General features: G+C 38.6%; 2 protein-coding genes across 2 annotated transcripts in view; both read left to right on the top strand.

The window, feature by feature from the left end:
* Positions 1-12,178, top strand: part of LOC113393815 (serine/threonine-protein kinase D1) — an 80,544-nt gene extending 68,366 nt beyond the window's left edge. The window contains exons 2-15 of the mRNA XM_026630888.2: positions 2,079-2,228; positions 3,330-3,474; positions 3,791-3,931; positions 4,202-4,389; positions 6,726-6,963; positions 7,133-7,281; positions 7,567-7,643; positions 7,793-7,922; positions 8,427-8,559; positions 8,795-9,111; positions 9,182-9,412; positions 9,896-10,079; positions 11,735-11,917; positions 11,982-12,178. Of these exons, the coding sequence (XP_026486673.1) occupies positions 2,106-2,228; positions 3,330-3,474; positions 3,791-3,931; positions 4,202-4,389; positions 6,726-6,963; positions 7,133-7,281; positions 7,567-7,643; positions 7,793-7,922; positions 8,427-8,559; positions 8,795-9,111; positions 9,182-9,412; positions 9,896-10,079; positions 11,735-11,917; positions 11,982-12,178 (2,436 nt within the window). The 5' untranslated portion in view covers positions 2,079-2,105. The remainder of the gene's footprint in view (positions 1-2,078; positions 2,229-3,329; positions 3,475-3,790; positions 3,932-4,201; positions 4,390-6,725; positions 6,964-7,132; positions 7,282-7,566; positions 7,644-7,792; positions 7,923-8,426; positions 8,560-8,794; positions 9,112-9,181; positions 9,413-9,895; positions 10,080-11,734; positions 11,918-11,981) is intronic.
* Positions 12,179-18,242: 6,064 nt separating this feature from the next.
* LOC113393838 (uncharacterized) lies at positions 18,243-20,437 on the top strand. The gene is made up of 3 exons (XM_026630921.2): positions 18,243-19,577; positions 19,903-20,072; positions 20,300-20,437. Exons 1-3 carry the CDS (start codon positions 18,332-18,334, stop codon positions 20,396-20,398), a joined length of 1,515 nt encoding a protein of 504 aa, XP_026486706.2. The 5' UTR covers positions 18,243-18,331; the 3' UTR covers positions 20,399-20,437.
* Positions 20,438-20,602: the final 165 nt, after the last annotated feature.

The raw sequence follows: 20,602 nt of genomic DNA, 5'->3' as shown, positions 1-20,602 counted from the left end.
CGTGAAGCGAATCATCGCAAACCTCGTCCGAGTCACTAATCGATTACAAAGTAACGAATAACATGGATGCTCAGACGAAGACCCACAAGGTCTGATTACAACGACGCGACGAGCTAATCTTCCGTGGTGTTGAATTGCGTATTGGTCCAAGAATCAAGCTCTGATTCAACTAATTCGGTTATTACCGGCTAAATCGCATGCTTAGTCAAGATTTATATAAATTTATGTATTAATGCTTCATGAGTGGTAATAACTGCGATGGATGTTTTAAATACCTCAGATGGGCCGTTGGGCAGAACGTGTAAGCTTTACCCCGTGGGTTCTCCAAGCCAAACCCGCAAACTCGTTAATAAAGTTTCGGAAAAATGTTTTATCAAACATTTGGCTACTGATTGTTTCTTTTTTTTAATTTAATCTTTGTAAATGACCCACTGTTGGGCTAAGGCTTCTCCATTTGTGGAGAAGATTATAAATTGATTCCCCCACACCGAGGCGGTTCACATGTGGCTGAACTTAATCGAGACAAGCGCGTTCAGGCGTTTTTGTAGTGATTTTCCAGGACTAGATAGACTAGCTGTGAATCACACGCCTTTTTTCACACCTACCCTCAATCTTTATTATTATTAGTCGTATGTTGTCAAACCTTTTTGGTATTTAAATTATACGTCTAGATATTTCCATGTGTAATGCCTTAATTATAGGAATATTTTGTTTTTTGATTAAAGTCAATTTTATTTATAAATATCGATGTAACTGTTCTCAAAATACCTCGCTTATCGGAAGGTTCACGTCAATATTGTGATTAATTTTATTGCATAAAACGATAATCCCCGTGACCGCCATGTTGTTTTGGAACTTGAGTCTAGGATCGTCTCGTGCCTTAGTACAATTGCCCTTAAACTACGAACACGTGACTTATCGTAATATAACGACATCGGCCAAAGGGCGTAAATATTCGCGTCTTATTCGAATGTCACTCATTATTCATCTTCAATTAGAAGAATTCGACGATTTAAAAAATACATCTAATGGCATATACATAACGTATATACGAGTATACTTATGTAAATAAAATGTGAAAACACATTTACTGATTAATACACTGTCGGAGATGTACCCAGAGGTTGTCTGGCAGAGTTTTTTTATAACACCTGATAGTAAGTGGTAACCTCTGCCCACAGACATTGGGACCGTATGAAACTTTAACCATTCCTAGCATCCAATGCGCCAGTAACCTTGGGAAATTAGATTTTATGTCCTCGGCCTGTAATTGTACTGGTCTACTCATCCTTCAAACCGGAATACATCAAGACTGGTAATGCTGTTGGCTGCTGCTGGTGCTAGAATATCTGATGAGTGGGTGGTACCTACCCAGACGGGCTCATTGTTGGGAATACCTAATTAATAAATAAATGACTACGAGCCTAGATTCCACTTTCAATTGATAATATAGCAATATATTCTCGCATCTTCATACGTATACAATATGAGATATTGTTATCGGAGCGACGTTAAAGAATCGCAATGGCCGTTTAACCTGAGCTCAGATTAATTCGATTCACCTTTATAAAAACATAATTATATTCGTCAGTCGATTATATAAGGAAAAGCTCACCCTAAATCCGGGTCGACCGGTTCGTGTTAATTAACACTATTTTAAAAATTTTCAATCACTCAAAATCCGTACGATATTCATAATATGATTATTAATTTTAAATCGAGCGTGATATTTTTAAACGAACTTTTTCATGATTTATTGTAATATCCGGTTGTGAATTTATTGTCCCGGTAGCTATGAAAATATATTTTTTGTTTAATTTAATTTGAGCTGTTGGAGTAAATTATGTAATTAACGGTAAAATTATGTACACAATATTATTTCTACAAATGAACACAATACGTACAATATCATGCTCGAGGAGATGTTATTTTATGAACCTTAAAAATAAATTAAATCACATAATAATCATAAACAATTCTACATACAAACTTCGTTACCAACAATTTAAATAAGCAACTATAAATTGTGTACTTATTATAAATCAAAACAGCATTAAAGTTATTTATTTCGTTTCCAGGTGGTAGCTGCAGGCTAGATATACACGATGGAGGACGAGGTGACGTTCCTGTTCCAGATGGGCGTGCTGCGTGACGCGGTCTCGGCCCCCGTGAATATACTAACCCTCGCGCATCTAAAGGAGCTGGCCGTCAAATTCGTCCAAGAAAAGGTAAATATCATAAAAATAAAAACGAAAGACTGTATACAAACGTGAACACGGCACCAACGCACAGGTTATTGTATTGTTAAAGCAATGTTGAGTGAGTGAGCCAGTGTATTTATATTCATAAATAATAACATCTTGGATCCCATGTTTGGCAGAGCATTGACAATGTAAGGAGTTTAATTCGAAACATCGAAAACTGCTGTCTCAACGAAATCAACAGTATAGATTTAATTCAATTATAACCTATGCCATTCGGTAACGCAAACGACTGTGTTACTTAATATATATAGTAATTATAATTATTATAACGTAACGTACTATATTTTAAAGTAACAGTGAGAAAGAGAAAAGTAAACTTACAAGTAGCTAGTGTCCGACTTCTCAAAGTCAATACATCCTTCCTGGGGCACCGTATTCGTTTCAGATTCCAAATCTATTTTTAACTTGGCCTATTGATAAATTTAAATCTAATTTTATAAAAACATTGATGAATCCCTATTCATAAATATTACGTAAAGAAACCTTTTTGAAAACAAGCTTTTTTTTAAATACGCTAAAAAGAAAAAAAATAAACTTTTACTGTTAACTTATAAAGTCATTTCGGATTTTACACAATTTATATTATATAAACACTTGTCGCTAGATTTAAGTACTCGTATTTACTTCGTTTGAAAATTTTAATAGATAAAGTTATTCACATCAAATTATTTAATTTACTTGTTTATAGTATATAGTAGAAGTAAATCTAACGTACCTACTTACATTAAAATGCAAGTTAAATAAATGCTTCTAAAAAGCGTGGACTTTGTAATTGTCGATTTCCGGGCAGGATATATATAAATGTAATTGTACTTTATTAACATAAACTCTGTAATAAAAACGGTGGATAATTATGGCTCGTCAGTAGAATTTACTTTCTGTCCCGGTGGTAGATTTACATGTGATTCAATACTGTAACATGACGACTCAAAAGCTGTTTGAGCGTCCTTGAATAAAAAATATTATGATTTTTGACTTTATCAGACCAATTTGTCTACGACTAAGTAATCCACCTGAATCCTGATTTTATCAAGATCTTGAGAGGTATTCGTGTCCGCTCAACAGATACCCGACAATGGTCTCAATCGGCTGTCCGACCGTATCTTGCTGTTCCGCCACGATTACTGTTCGCCCAACGTGCTGCAGATCATCAATTCGGCAACAGACGTCACTGACGAGACTCTCGTGGAGATCGTGCTCACTGCTAATCGTAAGTGATGTAGTTTAAATGTATAAATGTTATATTGCTAGAAGATTGTAAGTTTTGGATGTATGTAGCTTAAAGGTAAAAGTACGATCAAAAAACATGTCAGATGTGAGCAACATGTTAAATAAGACACTGGACACGGTAGACTTACAGGTTATATTGTTGTGTAAAAGTTTGTGAAAACATGAGTGCTCAATCATTCTCATAATACAATGGCCAATCCGCTACGACCGTAAGAGTTCGGGCGCAAAACCAAGGGCTCAACGTCAGAGCTCGTAAAATATTTAACATTTTGATTCACTACTTCTGTGCTCGTCAGCTCTCCTCTGCGATGGTGCCGAGAGCGCTCCGGCGCCGCGTCCGCACGCACTGGCGGTGCACTCCTACAAGGCGCCCACATTCTGCGACTTCTGTGGAGAGATGCTCTTCGGCCTCGTGCGACAGGGACTCAAGTGTGAAGGTAAAATTAGATTTCTTAAATTCAAAGCATTGACTGTTAGATTTGTATCAGTTCAAAACTATCTTGGTCTTATACATGTAGTCTCAGAGGTTTTGAGAAAAAATACGTATTGTGATATATAACGGAGACTTGATCTCCTGGTTCCACTTTTGGCCAAGCCATTAAATGTGTGATATTTAGTATAAAAGTCATATTGAAGGATAACTGCATTTACCACTGACTGCTTAATCGGCAACCGCCAACCACCTCTGAACTGTACTCGGCGTCCAGGTTGCGGCCTGAACTACCACAAGCGCTGCGCGGTGAAGGTGCCGTCCAACTGCGAGTCGCCGGCCAGCAGCGCGGCGCCGGGCAGCCGCCGCCAGTCCGCCGCGCCGCGCAGCCCGTCGCGCTCGTCGGCGCACAGTCACGCCTCGCACGGCTCGCACGGCTCGCACGCCTCGCACGACGACTCGCTGGTAAGGAGGCTCGCGCACCTCGTCACCGGGAACAGCTCCGCCCCCTAACCGACTCTTCCGCTCGGAGCTCAGTATTTGACCAGTGACTGACGCGACTGTTGAAGAATCTCGTGTCTGAACTAACTTTGATCGGACGACCAAACGACAATTTCAATACTTTTTTAAGAACTATCTTATTTTCTATTTAACATTGTTAAAATCTTACACAATACAAAAATAAAAGACAACACGTTCCAAAATTCTAAACATACAAAACGACATTAGATTTTATATCTTGTTTAAACAATGAAAACAAAACTCGAGTATTAAGAATCTCTTTAAACGAATATTTTGCACAATCGTCACTTTTTGTACAACTTTTTACACGTTTACATTCCTTAATATATGATTCACTAACGAATACGAAGTATTATTAACAGTTACAATTTTTGTAATCCGTCCAATAAATAATTAGTTTTATTTAATACAATTATATTTTAAGCATTTACAATTCTTTTACACAAATATATTTACTATGTAGTATTATGATAATTATAAATCGTTAAATAATATATCCGGGTGAAAGGATCGTGTGAACATTAACATTTCACAAAATATCACGAGGATAACATTTTACAAAACGCAACGTGATTGGCTGACATGTTTGTGACGTCACAATGTTAACTTTTATATGCAATTACAGTCGATTACTTTTTTTATTAATTATCATAACAAAAAAATGTTCGCTGATAAATAATTATACGATACTTGACAAAAGAATCCTTGAAATACCCACAAATATTCATAAAATGTTTTCCGTACATGCGACTAAGATTTACCCTAGGCCGTAGAAGTTTTATTGAATTATATACAATGAATACTAAAATCGAGTATTTTAGGCTAGTTTTTGTAACAAACGCTACAAATGGGTGGTGGGTAGCATTGGAGATATGTAGCGCTTATATTTGTAATAAACCATGTTTTTTTTATCTTTGAGTTTTATTTCCAACCCTATGTTACCCATCATCCAGTGCTGCACTGACAATTGTATGCGTATATATTTTTTAATAAATATATAATATTATTTATAATTGAAGTACTTACATTTCAACCCCAAAAAGACGCAAGTTTGGGTATTAACTGCTAAAAAAACACCATTTGTCGTATCTCCACGATTCGAGAACATCCCGTTAGCCGCCACAGCTAGTATCGGAATACTTGGCGTCGATGTTTCGAGCCTCGTTCAGTTCCGCGGTCAATTGGAAAGCAAAACCAAATTGGCATCAAAAAAGCTCGGTGTGCTCAGCAAGGCAAGACAGTATTTCACGTCGGCCCATCGTCTAAGACTATACAATGCGCAAATTCGGCCTCACATGGAATACTGCTCTCACCTCTGGGCGGGTGCTCCCCAGTACCAGATCCTTCCATTCGACCGTATCCAACGTAGAGCGGCTCGAATTTTCGACGATCAAGCCCTCTCCGATCTGCTTGATCGAATTTGGCTTTGCGTAGAGATGTTGGATCGCTCTGCATCTTCTACAGAATTTATTACGGGGAATGTTCCGATGAATTGTTCGGATTAATCCCGGCTGCTGAATTTCACCTTCGGACATCTCGCCAAAATTCAAAATATCACCCACACCACCTAGATGTCCGAAAATCCACAACAGCGCGATTTTTAAAACATTTTCTGCCTCGCACAATTTCTGCCTCGCGGTTTTTCCGAACCGATACGACCTGGGGACCTTCAAGAAAAGAGCGCACTCTTTCCTAAAAGGCCGGCAAAGCACCTGCAAGCCCCCCGGTGTTGCAGATGTCCATGGGCGGTGGTGGTCACTTTCCATCAGGTGAGCCTCCTGCTCGTTTGCCACATCTAACATAAAAAAAAAAACCCTAGCTTTGTGAACTGTCTTGATTTCATGGAAATTCATAAAATAAACTGTCACTAGTTCCAAAAAAAACTTTAAAGAAGTACTATCGAATTATAATAAATCTCAATTGAATTGTATTATGTATTTTTTTTTTTATTTAATATAAGCAGCTAGAGTAAATTCAACTTAATTTTCACCAATACCAATTATTCATAACAGATAAAATAATTACATCCACTCGAATACGTGATTAATATTATTTCCTAAAATACTCACGTTAGTGGGTCTAAATTGCTCCTAATAATTACATGTGTGTACTCGTATTTTAATATATTTATTTAAATCTTGATGGGGGTTTAGTAGTTTGGATTAAAATTATTAAAAAGTACTATACAATTTGAGCTTTACTACATTACAATTTGAGATTCAAAATATTTTCGGCTTAGTTTCATAAATTATCCAATCTAAAGAAGATTGGTTTATTAGGTCGGTGCAGGAACAGGTCCCAAACGGTCCGCAGGCGCCTGGGCGTCCTCTCTGGGCATACCCCACACCTTCCAAGTGCACACCTACACCCGGCCAACGGTGTGCCGCCTGTGCAAGAAGCTGCTGCGAGGGTTGTTCAAGCAAGGCCTGCAGTGCGGTGACTGTCATTACAATGCGCATCGCAAGTGTCTCCCATTCGTGCCCAAAGACTGCGGCGGAGAGATCAGAGATCACCACGGTAACGTTATCCAAAATCTAAATATTTCTTTTTTACATTTTGTTTGCAGTTTTCAGTCTTATAGAAACCGTTTCCATAATCTGCACATTTGTAATCCAATAGTGGACAAATTCCAGAGAATTGTGGAAGATTATGCCATCACCGATTAAAATATCGCTAACGGTAACAGGGGAGAACCAAGACAGCTGCAGCACCAGCAGCGAGATCAGCGAGATCAGCGAGATCAGCGAGCCGCGCGCCGCGCACGACGACGACTCGGACGACGGCGAGCGCGAGCGCGGCGCGCGCGGCCCCCGCGGCCCCCGCGGCCGCCTCGAGGTGCGTGCGAGGGGCCCTCGGCCTACAGAGCGATCGTTTGCAGGCGACTTCTAGGCGTAGCTTACCATTTAGTAGCAGCCTGGAAATCTATTCCCGTAAATCATTTTTAATCTTTATTGTTTCACAAGAGTTTTGTGATGGATGAATTGCTCTTTACAATAAATGGTTTCCGACATTATAGTCAAATGTTATTAGTTTAAGATTCTATCACGGTATATTTAAGACTACGAAATTATTCGATTACTTTATCGTGACCTAACAATGCACCGATATGTTTGAAAGCAGGGAGAGAACCGACAAGACGAGGACGAGGAGCCTCAGAGAGATACCATCCCCGAACACTCTGCCAGTAGACCCAGCAGGTACGTCTCGAGCTGATCCAGTACAATGCTCTTTAGAGATTTACTACTCCTTGAGCTGTTTGTAATTAACAAGAATTGAAAACAATATTGCTCGACGCTATAAATTGTTTTTCGAGAGACTATATTACTTAGAATATGTCGTATTTCAGTTCGTCGTCATCCCCGAGCGCCAACATCCCGCTGATGCGTATCGTGCAGTCCGTCAAACACACCAAGAAGCGAGACGGACAGTGGCTCAAAGAAGGCTGGCTCGTGCACTTCACGAACAAGGACAAAACGGTGAGACCCTATCGAGCTAGGATTTGATTGACTGGACCCCACCGTCCGTTCTAAGTGTCGGAGCCGCGAATAACTGTGTGCAGTCATTAGCGTTAACATTTCTGGTAGAGTACCATTACGTATAATATCTGGCGGGCATGTCTTGTCGGATAATTGTTTACAGATTATTTTGTGCAAAACACTACACTGAGTGTGCGTGCGTGTGTTTAGAGGCATAAAGTGTAAGAAAGACAAGCCGGCCAATCGAGTCTCGTAAGCCTACCTCAGTCACTCATAAACCTTTTGATGCTCTTTAAAGTGCCATATATCTATCGGCCACATCCATGATATTGAGACAAGATGTTATATGATAACAATATTCTATGCCATTCACGTAGTCTTAGCTCACGTATATATTTTAAGCGCGAAAATATGTTAAAATGTATGTTTGACTCGATATATTAGACTAAGTAAATTATTGTTGGAACAAATGTAATTAATGAAATCATATATGGATATTTGAAGATCAAACGCCACTACTGGCGACTGGACAGCCAGTCCATCACGCTGTTCACTTCAGAGCAGGGCACCAAGTACTACAAAGAGATACCTCTCAACGAGATCCTGGCCGTCGACACTGCGAGGACTCCTCAGTCGGGTACGTCACCGATTAATTCATCTTTTGATATCAGGCGGAAGACCACCTTTACGTTTTCGGGAACTCGATTAGATTTCATGATTCGTCGTGCGTGAAGGAGAAGAACAATATTGAGGTCGCTTAGATTGAATGGTTTTGAGAAAGTCAGTCATAAATATAATACCTGACGGTAAACGGTCACCTGGGGAGGTGACGACACCCGAGCCGCGCCGTCACCGACCAGTATGCCCGGCAGACGTGATGCACTGCTTCGAGCTGCGCACGGCCAACGTGGACTACCTGGTGGGCGTGGACCCCGCGTGGCAGGGCGGCGCCGCGCCGCTGCCGCCGCCCGAGTCGGGCGTGGGCGCCTACCTGGCGCGCTCGTGGGAGACGGCGCTGCGCCACGCGCTGCTGCCGCACCCGCGCGCCGAGCCGCCCGGCGCGCCCGAGCGCGGCGCCGAGATGGCGCAGCTCTACCGCATCCACCCCGACGAGGTGCTCGGCTCGGGCCAGTTCGGCATCGTGTACGGCGGCCTGCACCGCGCCACGGCGCGCCCCGTCGCCATCAAGGTGAGGCCGCGCCCCTGACGGCCCCGCGCCGCCCCTCGCCCCCGCCCGCTCACCGCCGTGCCCTCGCCAGGTCATCGACAAGCTGCGGTTCCCGACCAAGCAGGAGGCGCAGCTGAAGAACGAGGTGGCGATCCTGCAGAACCTGTCGCACCCGGGCGTCGTCAACCTCGAGCGGATGTTCGAGACGCCGGAGCGGATCTTCGTGGTCATGGAGAAGCTGAAGGGCGACATGCTCGAGATGATCCTCTCTCACGAGAAGGGGCGCCTCACGGAGCGCATCACGAAATTCCTCGTCGCGCAGGTATGTGTCGACCACTCTTCGGCGGCGACCGCCGCGTCGCTCCAGTGGCGAACTTATGCTGTGTCCATGTCAGTAAAATAAGGTAGCGTCTCAGAGCACAGTAACGGTAGACTCCTCCGTGTGCTACTTACTTTTAGCAAGATCTATGAACTAATAGTAAATCTAACATTTTATATTTCCGATTTACTAACAAACAATATTAAAGCTCGACAACTGAAATCACATATGGCGTTGAGCATATCTTTAAGACCTTCGATTCTGTGCAATATGAACAACAATCAAAACCCTCTACCTCCCATTCTATACTTAAGAAACCAAATTCAGAGGGTAGATGCAATGGGCAAAAAGTCTCTCGGGGATCCAGTAAATAAAGAATCCTTCTGGGATATATTTTTGAACCATTTAGATTACGTAACATTTGGGTCTTCGCATGTCGTAACCAATCGTACATTGCTCAAATGTTTTTATGATCAACAATCCCAGATCCTGGTAGCGCTGAAGCACCTACACGAAAAAAACATCGTGCACTGCGACTTGAAGCCAGAAAACGTACTCCTGTCCTCGGACGAGACCTTCCCGCAGGTGAAGCTCTGCGACTTCGGCTTCGCGCGCATCATCGGCGAGAAGTCCTTCCGCCGGTCCGTCGTCGGCACTCCCGCCTATCTGGGTGCGTACCCCGCCACACGCCCGTGCACGCACATCACGGTCGGCACGTCTTAATTTCGAATTACGTTACATTTTGACCTATGTGAAGTTGAAAACTGAGATTGAAACCCAAAAAAATATTTTTTGTTTACTCTTTACTGATCATATTTCGGCATCCCCATATAGCTCACAACTTTGCGGTACAAACGATTCAAACATTTTCTCCATATTTTCCCTATCATCCCCATATCCACAACTATTTCCATTAGATGTTCGCAAGTTGCGGAGGCATTACATAAACCGAATAGCATAATGTTAAACTACCATAACCTTCTGGTTCTATCTCAAGCCACTTTTTAAATCAATCGGGGAAAACCAATCCATGCCACTGAGTATAACCATAGTCTATAGAGGCAAGGGATACCTGGTGTTGTTGTTCAATATCCGGTGGATTGAGTTATTTCACCGTTTTAGATAGTTAATTGACTCGCATGAGTTGATCTAATTTGAGCGTTGCTGCTGCTGTGATTACCAACTTCCTATCATTAACCAAATTTGAACGATTGGCCGCATATTCAACAATTACACATCTTTTTCCTGCTATACTTGGGAGTAATTTCACTTTTACTAAGGTTTTTGGTGTCGGAGTAAGTGTGGTGTCTTTAACTCAATAAATATTGCCTGATTGTGATCCTCGTAGAAAAACTTATTTGAATCGGAAAACCTTAAAACGCCTTTTGAAATTTACAATGCACTTTTGATTCTTCAAAAAGTCTAAACCTAAAATGCAATTATCGGTGATACTAGTAACGACCACCGATTGGCAGTATACTCTGGCACCAATTTTATTCTCTATCCTCACCGAGGACGAAACGGGTTGGCCGGTTACTGTTTGAAGATGAAGGTGACATGCTGGAGTGCGTTTAATTCACTGTATGGTTCTGTTATACCCTGGCTCTGCTAGGCTTATTGCTGACAGGTCACTTACTCTCTAGCTTGTACAGCGGTTTGTCAAGAAGTCTAACTTTGAATTATAGTCCAGCCTCAGTTCGTCTTCATCCTCTGACTCGAGCGGTTTCCTAAGGATTTATTTCCTCGCGTACTTATAATTATCCGTATCCGTTATTAAATAAAAGTTCGTGAGTGAAAATAATTTCTTTTTTTAAAAACCTATTGTTCAAATATCGCATAACAGTTCGTTTCAGTAATTCTGGTATTACTATTGACCGCGATGCACTGCAAAATTGTACACTTGAGTTATTGTCGTCCCGTGGCTCTGGCTGTATTTAGATTAAGCCAGATCTGAGTCTACTTGAGTTTCAGAGTAATTATGCGATTCTCCTTCTCTAATTGTGCGGACAATCTTACCGGATATGACCTTTGTATAGTATAATAAATACCTAAATGTAAAGGTACATCAGTGTACCAAATCGCTAAATCGTCCACACTGCCAGGACCTTCGTGGGCTATATTCTAGACTGATCAACAATGGATCTATAGAACATACTAAAACTACTTGTTCGTCGGTAACATACATGTTGAACGCTGCATTTAGAAAATATCGCCGTAACTTTATTATAATGAATCATTTATCACACGTAAATTTTGTATTTTCAAAACTTTACAAAACAATAAGAGGTATTGCAGTTCGTCCACGAATAACGTACGTCCTTGCAGCGCCCGAGGTGCTCCGCAACAAGGGCTACAACCGCTCGCTGGACATGTGGTCGGTCGGCGTCATCGTCTACGTGTCGCTGTCCGGAACCTTCCCGTTCAACGAGGACGAGGACATCAACGAGCAGATCCAGAACGCCGCCTTCATGTACCCGCCGACGCCCTGGAGGGAGATCTCCGCCGAGGGTGAGTGCCGACCCCGCCCGCCCCCCGCCCGCCCGCGGCCGCTACAGCCCCGTCTCGCCCGCAGCCATCGACCTCATCAACAACCTGCTGCAAGTGAAGCAGCGCAAGCGGCTGTCGGTGGACAAGTGCGCGGCGCACGCGTGGCTGCAGACGGGCGAGGCGCGCGCCGACCTGCGCGCGCTGGAGCGCCGCGTGCGCGCGCGGTACCTCACGCACGCCAGCGACGACGCGCGGTACCCGCCGCTCGCCGGCGGCGGCTGACCGGCCTCCGCTCCGTGCCCTCGAGCTCGCAAGGACGCATGTGTTTCGCCTCGCTTCGGGACTGACGCGCAGTGCAATCTTTTTGGCAAATATTTTTCTCACTGACACCGACGGCGCATTGGCGCCGAGCTTCGTCTTTCCCGCTAGTAAAAATGTTTCCTATTTGATCATGCAGTGACGTCGTACGACGAAAGAAACAACTATACGTCCAAATTTATTTAATCTTATTTTAATGTAAAATAATCAAATATATTTTCAACGGTTTTTTTTTAAACATGGACTGTATTTAAAAATCGACCGCTGAAAAAATGTTCAATGGTCATTATATGAGCGAACTATAGATCATTTTTTGGCAGCCTTTAGGAATTGCCGTGTCGATTACGAGTGGGCTAAAACGTTCCCTTAACACATTGTTATATTTTGCCAGATTTGCATTAACTATGTAACAACGCATTCTATGAAGTCAGATAAAGTATATAAACGACGCGTACCCTTAGAGTATTTATTTGATGTAACACAGCATTCCTACCGCTCTAGCCGCTTAATATGATTAAGTATTTCAATAAACATGAGATTCTAATTTATTTACAACTAGTTATACTTTAAGATGCGTTTATTTATACGCTTATATTATGTGTTTATATAATGTAAGATATTATTATTATATAGAAATGAATTGGAAATCCACTGACACGTGTAAAAAATTGTCGTAAGAACAATAACTTTTGCATTTAATATTAATTTAATTATTTTAAGTTAGTCGTTAATTATATGACGTCAGATCCAGAGGAAATACTTCGATGTTATAAAGCTGCAGTCACACATTACGCCCAGGTGATTTTACAACAGCACGACTACAGCGTAGGCGCCGTGCGGTCGTAGCTTTGTAAGGATACCCCAACACACTGCGCCTTGGCGCTTAGTTGTGTTCAATCATTAATATTAAATTTAATAATAAAATTATATTCTAAAATTATGAAATGAGAATTGTTAAGTAGAAATTATAAAGATGTATGAGTGACAGATTATATGAATTAAAATGTTTTTAAATATAAGTATGTAAGTGTGTAGCGTACGTAACGTGATGCAAATGGTCTAATCGTTAATAAATGGTATACCTCAAGACGAGAGAGACGATGTTTAACGTCAATAAAGTGGTGTTTATTATCTAAATATACAAATCGCGCACAACGGGTGGTCCGTCGGAGACCTTCGGGTACTTAAGCGTGAACGCAGTTCAAATTAAAAAAGAACGCATGCAATACATATCTGCCAGATGAAAGCATTTTGTATCGAAAATGTTTCATCCGGTTAAGAATGTATGTTTGACGAAAATACGTATTTTATGTTACAACATTAAATATTAAAACCGTTTTGAGTAATAATGAAATGACTCACGCACAACATCAGACTGACAAGATATAATTATTGCGCACTATGGACCGGAAGCGGAGTTTTTTTTTGTTGAAAATGGGGCCATTGTTACTATTAGACGTCTCGTCCGATGTCTACCAACATGGACATCTGCATCCGTAGTGTCGTTGCCGGCCCGTTAGTCGGGTAGTGTTCTACTATCGCCAAAAAGTCAAAATCGTGTTTAACTAAATTTTTTTGGATCTCTTTAAAAGGGACCAAAACAATCAGCTTTGATAGTTTTATAAATGCAAAAAGAAATGCTTTTTTTCTCTGGTAACTACGGCGTTTTAGATTCCGTCCGTATTGTATATTCACATTGACAACGTTTACAAAGAATTGGCTCAATTGTGGTCAGGATAACCTGTGATCGGCCTCAGTAGATTTAATTATGCAGTCTATTTTAATTCTCTCATATAAAATATGATATCCTCTAACCCCATCTAGGCCGATGTCACGACACAGCAGCTAAACGCCTCAATGTATCTGACTATAAACTTTTTAGTGTCCAAATAATAAGCGAAGCCATCAAATTAATTAGCAAAATTGCATTTTTTTAAACTGCTTGCCATTTTTGTTTTTTTTTTTCCTTTATTGAGAGCATATATAAAATTTTCCGACTAATTCACGCTTATTTGAGATAAAATAAAATATTATTATACAATATTATTTCTACAACTCAACGGGCGACAATAAATGTAACTCAATCAAATACATATTGTCTGATAATGTCTAGAATACAAACACCACGTCTCCATTATAACTGCGCCACATATAATGACTTCCTCTCGTATTAAGATAAGTAAACGGACTCCGGTCTCGTACAACGGCCTAAGTAAGTTTAATATTATAACGTATTTTAATAAGACGAATATAACCATTAGATAATAAAATATAAAACGTATCTTCCATTTACCGATTTTTAATCTGTGCCAACAGCTGTTAGACTCGTTTGAGTTAAATATTGTTATATTATGGAGTGTGGAGGTGAGAAGAAGTATGTCGTATGGGTCTTCGTACGTAGAAATGGCTAATGTGTACAAGAGTTCCATAAACTGGCGGAATGGCGCCACTGTACTTAGAAGGTATTGCCTAATATATGTATGTATATGCGTTTGTTATTATATATATACGAAGTATTAGCGTGGTCCTTCTTGCTTCAGCAGCGAGATCTAAATTGAATACATACAGGGATAATTTTTATACACAAATATCCTTTAGCATACCTCTACACTTCTGTTTAAAGGATTGCACACATCAGCGTGACCACTGGGGACGCGTCACTTGTCGAATTACAATTAGCTTAATAACTGGCTTCCCCGATAGATGCGGGGCTCAATAAAAGATCGCGAGATGTGTCCGCTCGCGGTGCGCTGCTGTGTCCTCATCCTCACATTTTCATTTCAATACAATCACGTACAACACATATTATTTTAATTTAATAATGATTATCTGTATATCATATTTATGCTAGCGAGGTGTAGTATAATTTGTAATTAAAATAAGGCTCGATTTATAAAGTAAATTCTTGCTGCTTGCACATAACTTATAATTTTAGAGACGAAAAGTGCACGTCTTGCGAATGTGTCCAGGACCTAATTCGGTGTCAAATATTACCTATAATGGTGTTACTAGAGCGGAATAATCTTGTAATTCGATACGGATACGAACTCGAACGTTAGTGTAATTTAAATATTTATAAAAAGAACTTATTCAAGAATTTATTTAAATTTCTTTGATAGTTCTTTGAACAATGCAACTTCCATTTTCTGTGATCTCTGACTTTTTAAATATGTAACTTTTAAGTATTTTTTTTTTATATTTTGTTTATCGATCTTTTTTAAATTACACTTTAGTTTACATGAATCCAGTAGAATTATAAATCATGTAAGTACATAGACACTAATGTAAGTTACATACAAATTATATGTATATTGTATAGATGTTTTTATTTTGTACTAACAGTAACGTTAAATTTTCATTAGACGGCTGTGAAAAACAGGACAAATCGTTTTTTCTATATAGTTTTTGTGAATGCGAGTAATTGTTGCCTTTGAAACAATAAACTCGAACAGACGACATTTTTATTAATTATAATAGCTTTAACTCATTCCGACTATAGTATTTATTATCTGTGCATCACATTTATTACTTTAATTTTAATTATACTGAATATTTAATTTAATACGTCTTCTTTTATAAAAAAAAATGTATTTTACAATTGATTAACACTTCAATTTGAACTGAAGTGAAGTGGCAAATACGTTAACCAGTGGCAAAATATTTTTAAAAGATTTTATAAGTAAAAACAAATCAATCATCACAGATAACATATATTTTATTTTTGTATATATATTAAATTTTTTGTATAAAGTGTTTCATGTTGTACGATTGATAATCAAAAAGATTAATGTTAATTAATAAATAATAAAGTTGAAGTGTCAACTTCGATTTATATAATAAAAAAAGTTATGGCTCTACTAGACTTGTCGTGAGACTAGACGATGTCAAATAATTAAATCCTCGTTGGCGCTAACACTGCTAGTTTAAAAAAAATAAGGGTTTCAACTAAAAGCAAACAGTGACGGTAAAAGCATAATAGTGAAAAAATCTAGGTTTTTGTTGAAAGAGAAACAATTTCTAAACTACAAATCAGTGCCGATCCAAGTACAATATTTTCTAATTCAAACCCTTTAATGCTACCCCCTGTGTAGTTATCGAATATTATTAAAACTAGCAATGTCTATCACGACAGCCGCTGTCTGTAATTTCACTTTATTTATTAGCTCTTCAATTAATTCAGGTAGATTTTCAGTTGAGTATAAATTAGAGTAGTTTGTTGAGCATTTTCATGTATTGTAACGTTCCTGCGAATGCTCGACGCCGCGTTCGACGTGATGCTGCTGGCGAGTGAGCTTTCACCTGTAACTATTTTTCCTTGTTGCGTTCAAACCGTCGGCGTGAGGCTTCGAAGCCACATCAAACCGTCGAGCGTGGCGTTCGAAGTTCGGCTCTTAAACCGGTGATACATTAGAGCGACACGTTCTATTAAGTGAACGCTCCAGTCCGTATTCCCCTTTACGTGTATGAGATCAAACCATGAGCCATGAGTGTATCTCGCCCGACATAATATTAAACCGTTTGTATATCAGCATCAAGGATCTGAACGAAGAATGCAGCTCGAGATACATACGTACATATATTATAAAATAAAAAAATAAAACAGCTTCATAATATTGATTTATATTTCTGTTATGTAATCGTTTGATATATTTTGTATTTTATTAAGTATAAAAATGTTAAAATATTTTATATGGCAACTCTATTGATAACTTTTATTAAGTGTAAAAGGAGTATATTAATAATTTCATAATAAATACTGTTTTAAATTATACGTTGTCTTTTTTATCCTTTATATGTAATGAAATAAAAGTATATTCGAGGCAATCAAATAATTAATTAAATTACTTTAATTTAATATAATTTTACATGGTCTACTAGGTTAAGTTGGGCTCTGTGCAAGCCCGCCTGGGTAGATACCACTCACTCATCACATATTTACCGCCAAAGAGCATTACGTAGTATCATTAGGTTCAGGTTTGATCAGGTTGGTTTTGTGAGTGAGCCAGTATAATGACAGGCACAAGGGACATTACATCTTAGCTACCAAGGATAATGGCGCATTGGCACTCTAAAGGATAGTTATTATTTCTTATAACATTAACTGCTTCATTTGCCCGTCGGGACCCGTCAGTTTAAATAAAAAACATAACCTCAACTTATTATAAATGTTCCGTCTAATTTTATTGTAGTGTAAAGAAAAATAAAAGGTAAGGGATCCTGTAACTGTTCTTGACCATTACCGTCTTTACCATAGGGCACATGGGGCACGTGCCCAGGGCCCCCATCTTGAGAGGGCCCCGAAGAACCAACAATTTACCAAATTAAACCAAAAAATATCTAGCACAAGGGCCCCAAATTCATGGGTGCCCAAGGGCATCAGCATAGCTTGAGACGGCTGTGTTCTTGAGTGACAGCAATGACAAATTCATTAATAGTTACTAACTCGCTAGTTTAAGCCGAATTTATTTTAATACAGCACCGTTAATAGTCGAGCAGTTTGTCGCATGCTTACAGCGCTATCAACTTCATGGTTCTTTGAACGTGAGCGCTGAGCTATATGTTGAAACGCAGGGCTGTTTTTCCAAGCTTTCATAAACTAAATAAGATAGTGATTATTGAATAAAAAATAATAATTAAAAATTGTTTTGAGTTACCACATATACATCAAATACAATTTTTCCTCGTATCCCTCTACTGGGTTATTTTCTGTCCTGAAATATCTGCCATAACATGGAATGAGATTATTACCAAATTTTACCCCTAAGTAATTATCGTATATATATTTAAAATAAAATACATGTTGATTCTTCGAAGCTAAATCATTTCCGAATAAAAATATATAAAGGATTCCGTGTATATACGAAGGTTTCGTATGCCTTTTATACTTATTGTTAGTTCACTTTTGGCTTTCTTTTGTATCTGTATTATTTTATGGAAATATAATAAAGTACTAAACAACTTAAAATACATAATATATGTTTTTTAAGTCAGTAAATAAATTAAAATAAGATAATAGCCAGCCCTATCAGACATCGCTACGCACCTTGAACTTCGTTACACTACGTTCACAGATGAGAAAATAATAACGCGAGTATACACACAGTGCATCGCGCAAACATGTTAGTAGTATTACTTCTAATATCTCAAATATCTTGCGAGTGGGTGGAGATATCCCAGAATAATTACAGGAAGGAACCTCCCCAGAGAACAGTGCCACAAGCAGTTAACGTTCGATATGAAGAAAAACCCCAAGATAGCAGACTTTATCGCAAAAACCATTCGCTTATTCAAAATCCATGGAACAAAGCTATAATCGATAGAGTGACTAACGTAGGCAATATACAACGAGTACTAGATCCAAGTGTTAAAACACCATCTATGAAGATGAGGCCCAATGAAAATGTACTTCACAAGTCATCCAGTGGTAAAATAGAATTAAATAATCATTATACTATCAATTCTGAACTCCCGCGTGTATCGATATACAGTCCACTTCAAGTAGAAGAAACGAAACGGAGTGAAGCAACACATAGAGATATGATCACGAAATCCAATAACAAAGAACTTGTAAAGCATTCACATGTAATAAATAACAGTAATGTTAAAAATATAGTGAAATCTTCTTCGCAAGTTCCTTCAAATCGTAGGAAAATTTTCTTAGAAAAACTTAACAACTCTCCAATTAAAGGATCTGGTGGGAATAAAATCTACAGAAAGCAAGAAAGCGACAAAGAATTTGACGAAGACGATATTCCCAACGAAGATAGTAATCTCCACGACGGTAACGAGAAATATATAAGAAATTTTCAAAGAATACCTAATAATGGACAAAGTAAATTTAATTTGTTAAACAACTTGAGAAAAACTAATATTTTCAGTAATACTTCGATTCCAAAAGCAACAAGAATAAGCGATATATTCGGTACAGATAATATAAAAGATTTCCAGATTATAGGAAATTTCGATGAAGACGAGCTAAAAGAAGTCTCGTTGAATGATTATAAGTTTTCCAATGCCTCGATTACAACAACACCAAATTTTTATAATACTAGATTAAACAAAATACCGTTTGAAAATACAGATGATCAGACTAGTAAATTAGATTTTTCATCTTCATCTAAATTGAAAATAATTCCTAGTATCGATTTAAAAACAAATGCTCCAGAAAAATCAATGACTAATGAAAAAGAAAATATAATTGATAAAGATCAAATTTCAATAATGCCAAAGGCAGAGACGTTAAGTGGAATGTGGAAGCTAATGAAACTTGTTACAGAGACTATCTATAAAAATACACACAGAACCTTCAAGAGTAAGATTAAATACCTGGAGGGTTTAAAGACCACTATATTAACAAGCATAGGTAAGATGTTCCGGACCATATTTAAACTAATTAAATATGGGTACACAATAATCCTGTAAGCATCGGACTAAGACTACCGAGATGAATCGGCGGTAAACTGTATGTCAGCATTTAAATTACATATGCCCTTTTATCGATCACATTTAAAACTCTGCATTAAAATAAAAATAAATGCTGATTTTCTATTCTCTAAGTAGATATATATATAATCTTATATCAATTAAGGATTTTTCAAATTTTGATCTACATATTTCAATCATATTAACTTGGAGTTATAGTATAACAATATACATAAGCTAATAATGTAACTGTATTTATCCAACAGAGGAACGAGTCGAGAATATTTGGCCCGATGACATAGAACATCGAGGTTCGAGAAAACGACGAGCGCGTTCCGCGGAGGCGCGTGGCCACATCGAGTTTCCCTCATCCGAAACTACACTTATGACCATATCGTTTCTCACATTTGCGGTTTTCCTCATAAAATTAGTTTTGGTAAGAGTTAACATATTATTTATGTGTATTAGTTTAAGATACTAAACATAAGCGGAGAAAAGACTAAAGTATTTCTCGTCGACTGGTAAGTGGACTAAAATCTATATATTTTTTTTATTAATCAAGAGAAAATATATCTTGCTTTGAATATTAATTAATTTGATCACATGAAATTCGTCCCAAAATTATTCATTTATTATTCACATATTATTTTATCATGGTTTCAGCAAGTAATCCACACGTACAAGAATAAAACGATGATGGTTGCCCCTGCGGTGTTTGCGGCGGTGGGACGCGCGGCAGCTGCCATCCGAAAACAAAACTAATTTTAATTAAATGTGATCTATTTTAAAATAAATGTTTTGTCGATCATTTCAATATGCCCATTATATATTTAACTACTTTCTAATTACTCTTCTTCATATTCGTGTGTCAGTATCGAGTAAAACGAAAAACATAGTTAAAAAATTCATAAGTACAACTGAAGTTATAAATTATAGTTAACTTCAGTATTCAGTAGGAGCAGAATA

This window comes from Vanessa tameamea, chromosome 19, assembly GCF_037043105.1.
Source record: "Vanessa tameamea isolate UH-Manoa-2023 chromosome 19, ilVanTame1 primary haplotype, whole genome shotgun sequence".
Lineage (NCBI taxonomy): Eukaryota > Metazoa > Arthropoda > Insecta > Lepidoptera > Nymphalidae > Vanessa > Vanessa tameamea.
The sequence above is the reverse complement of the archived record's forward strand: the minus strand, read 5'-3'. Positions and strand labels throughout refer to the sequence as shown.

Excerpts from the sequence above, each read along its gene's own strand:
- LOC113393838 (XM_026630921.2), top strand. The coding sequence starts at position 18,332 with ATGTTAGTAGTATTACTTCTAATATCTCAAATATCTTGCGAGTGGGTG. Across the intron at positions 19,578-19,902 it reads CACTATATTAACAAGCATAG|AGGAACGAGTCGAGAATATT; the intron begins GTAAGATGTTCC and ends TTTATCCAACAG. Across the intron at positions 20,073-20,299 it reads TCCTCATAAAATTAGTTTTG|CAAGTAATCCACACGTACAA; the intron begins GTAAGAGTTAAC and ends TCATGGTTTCAG.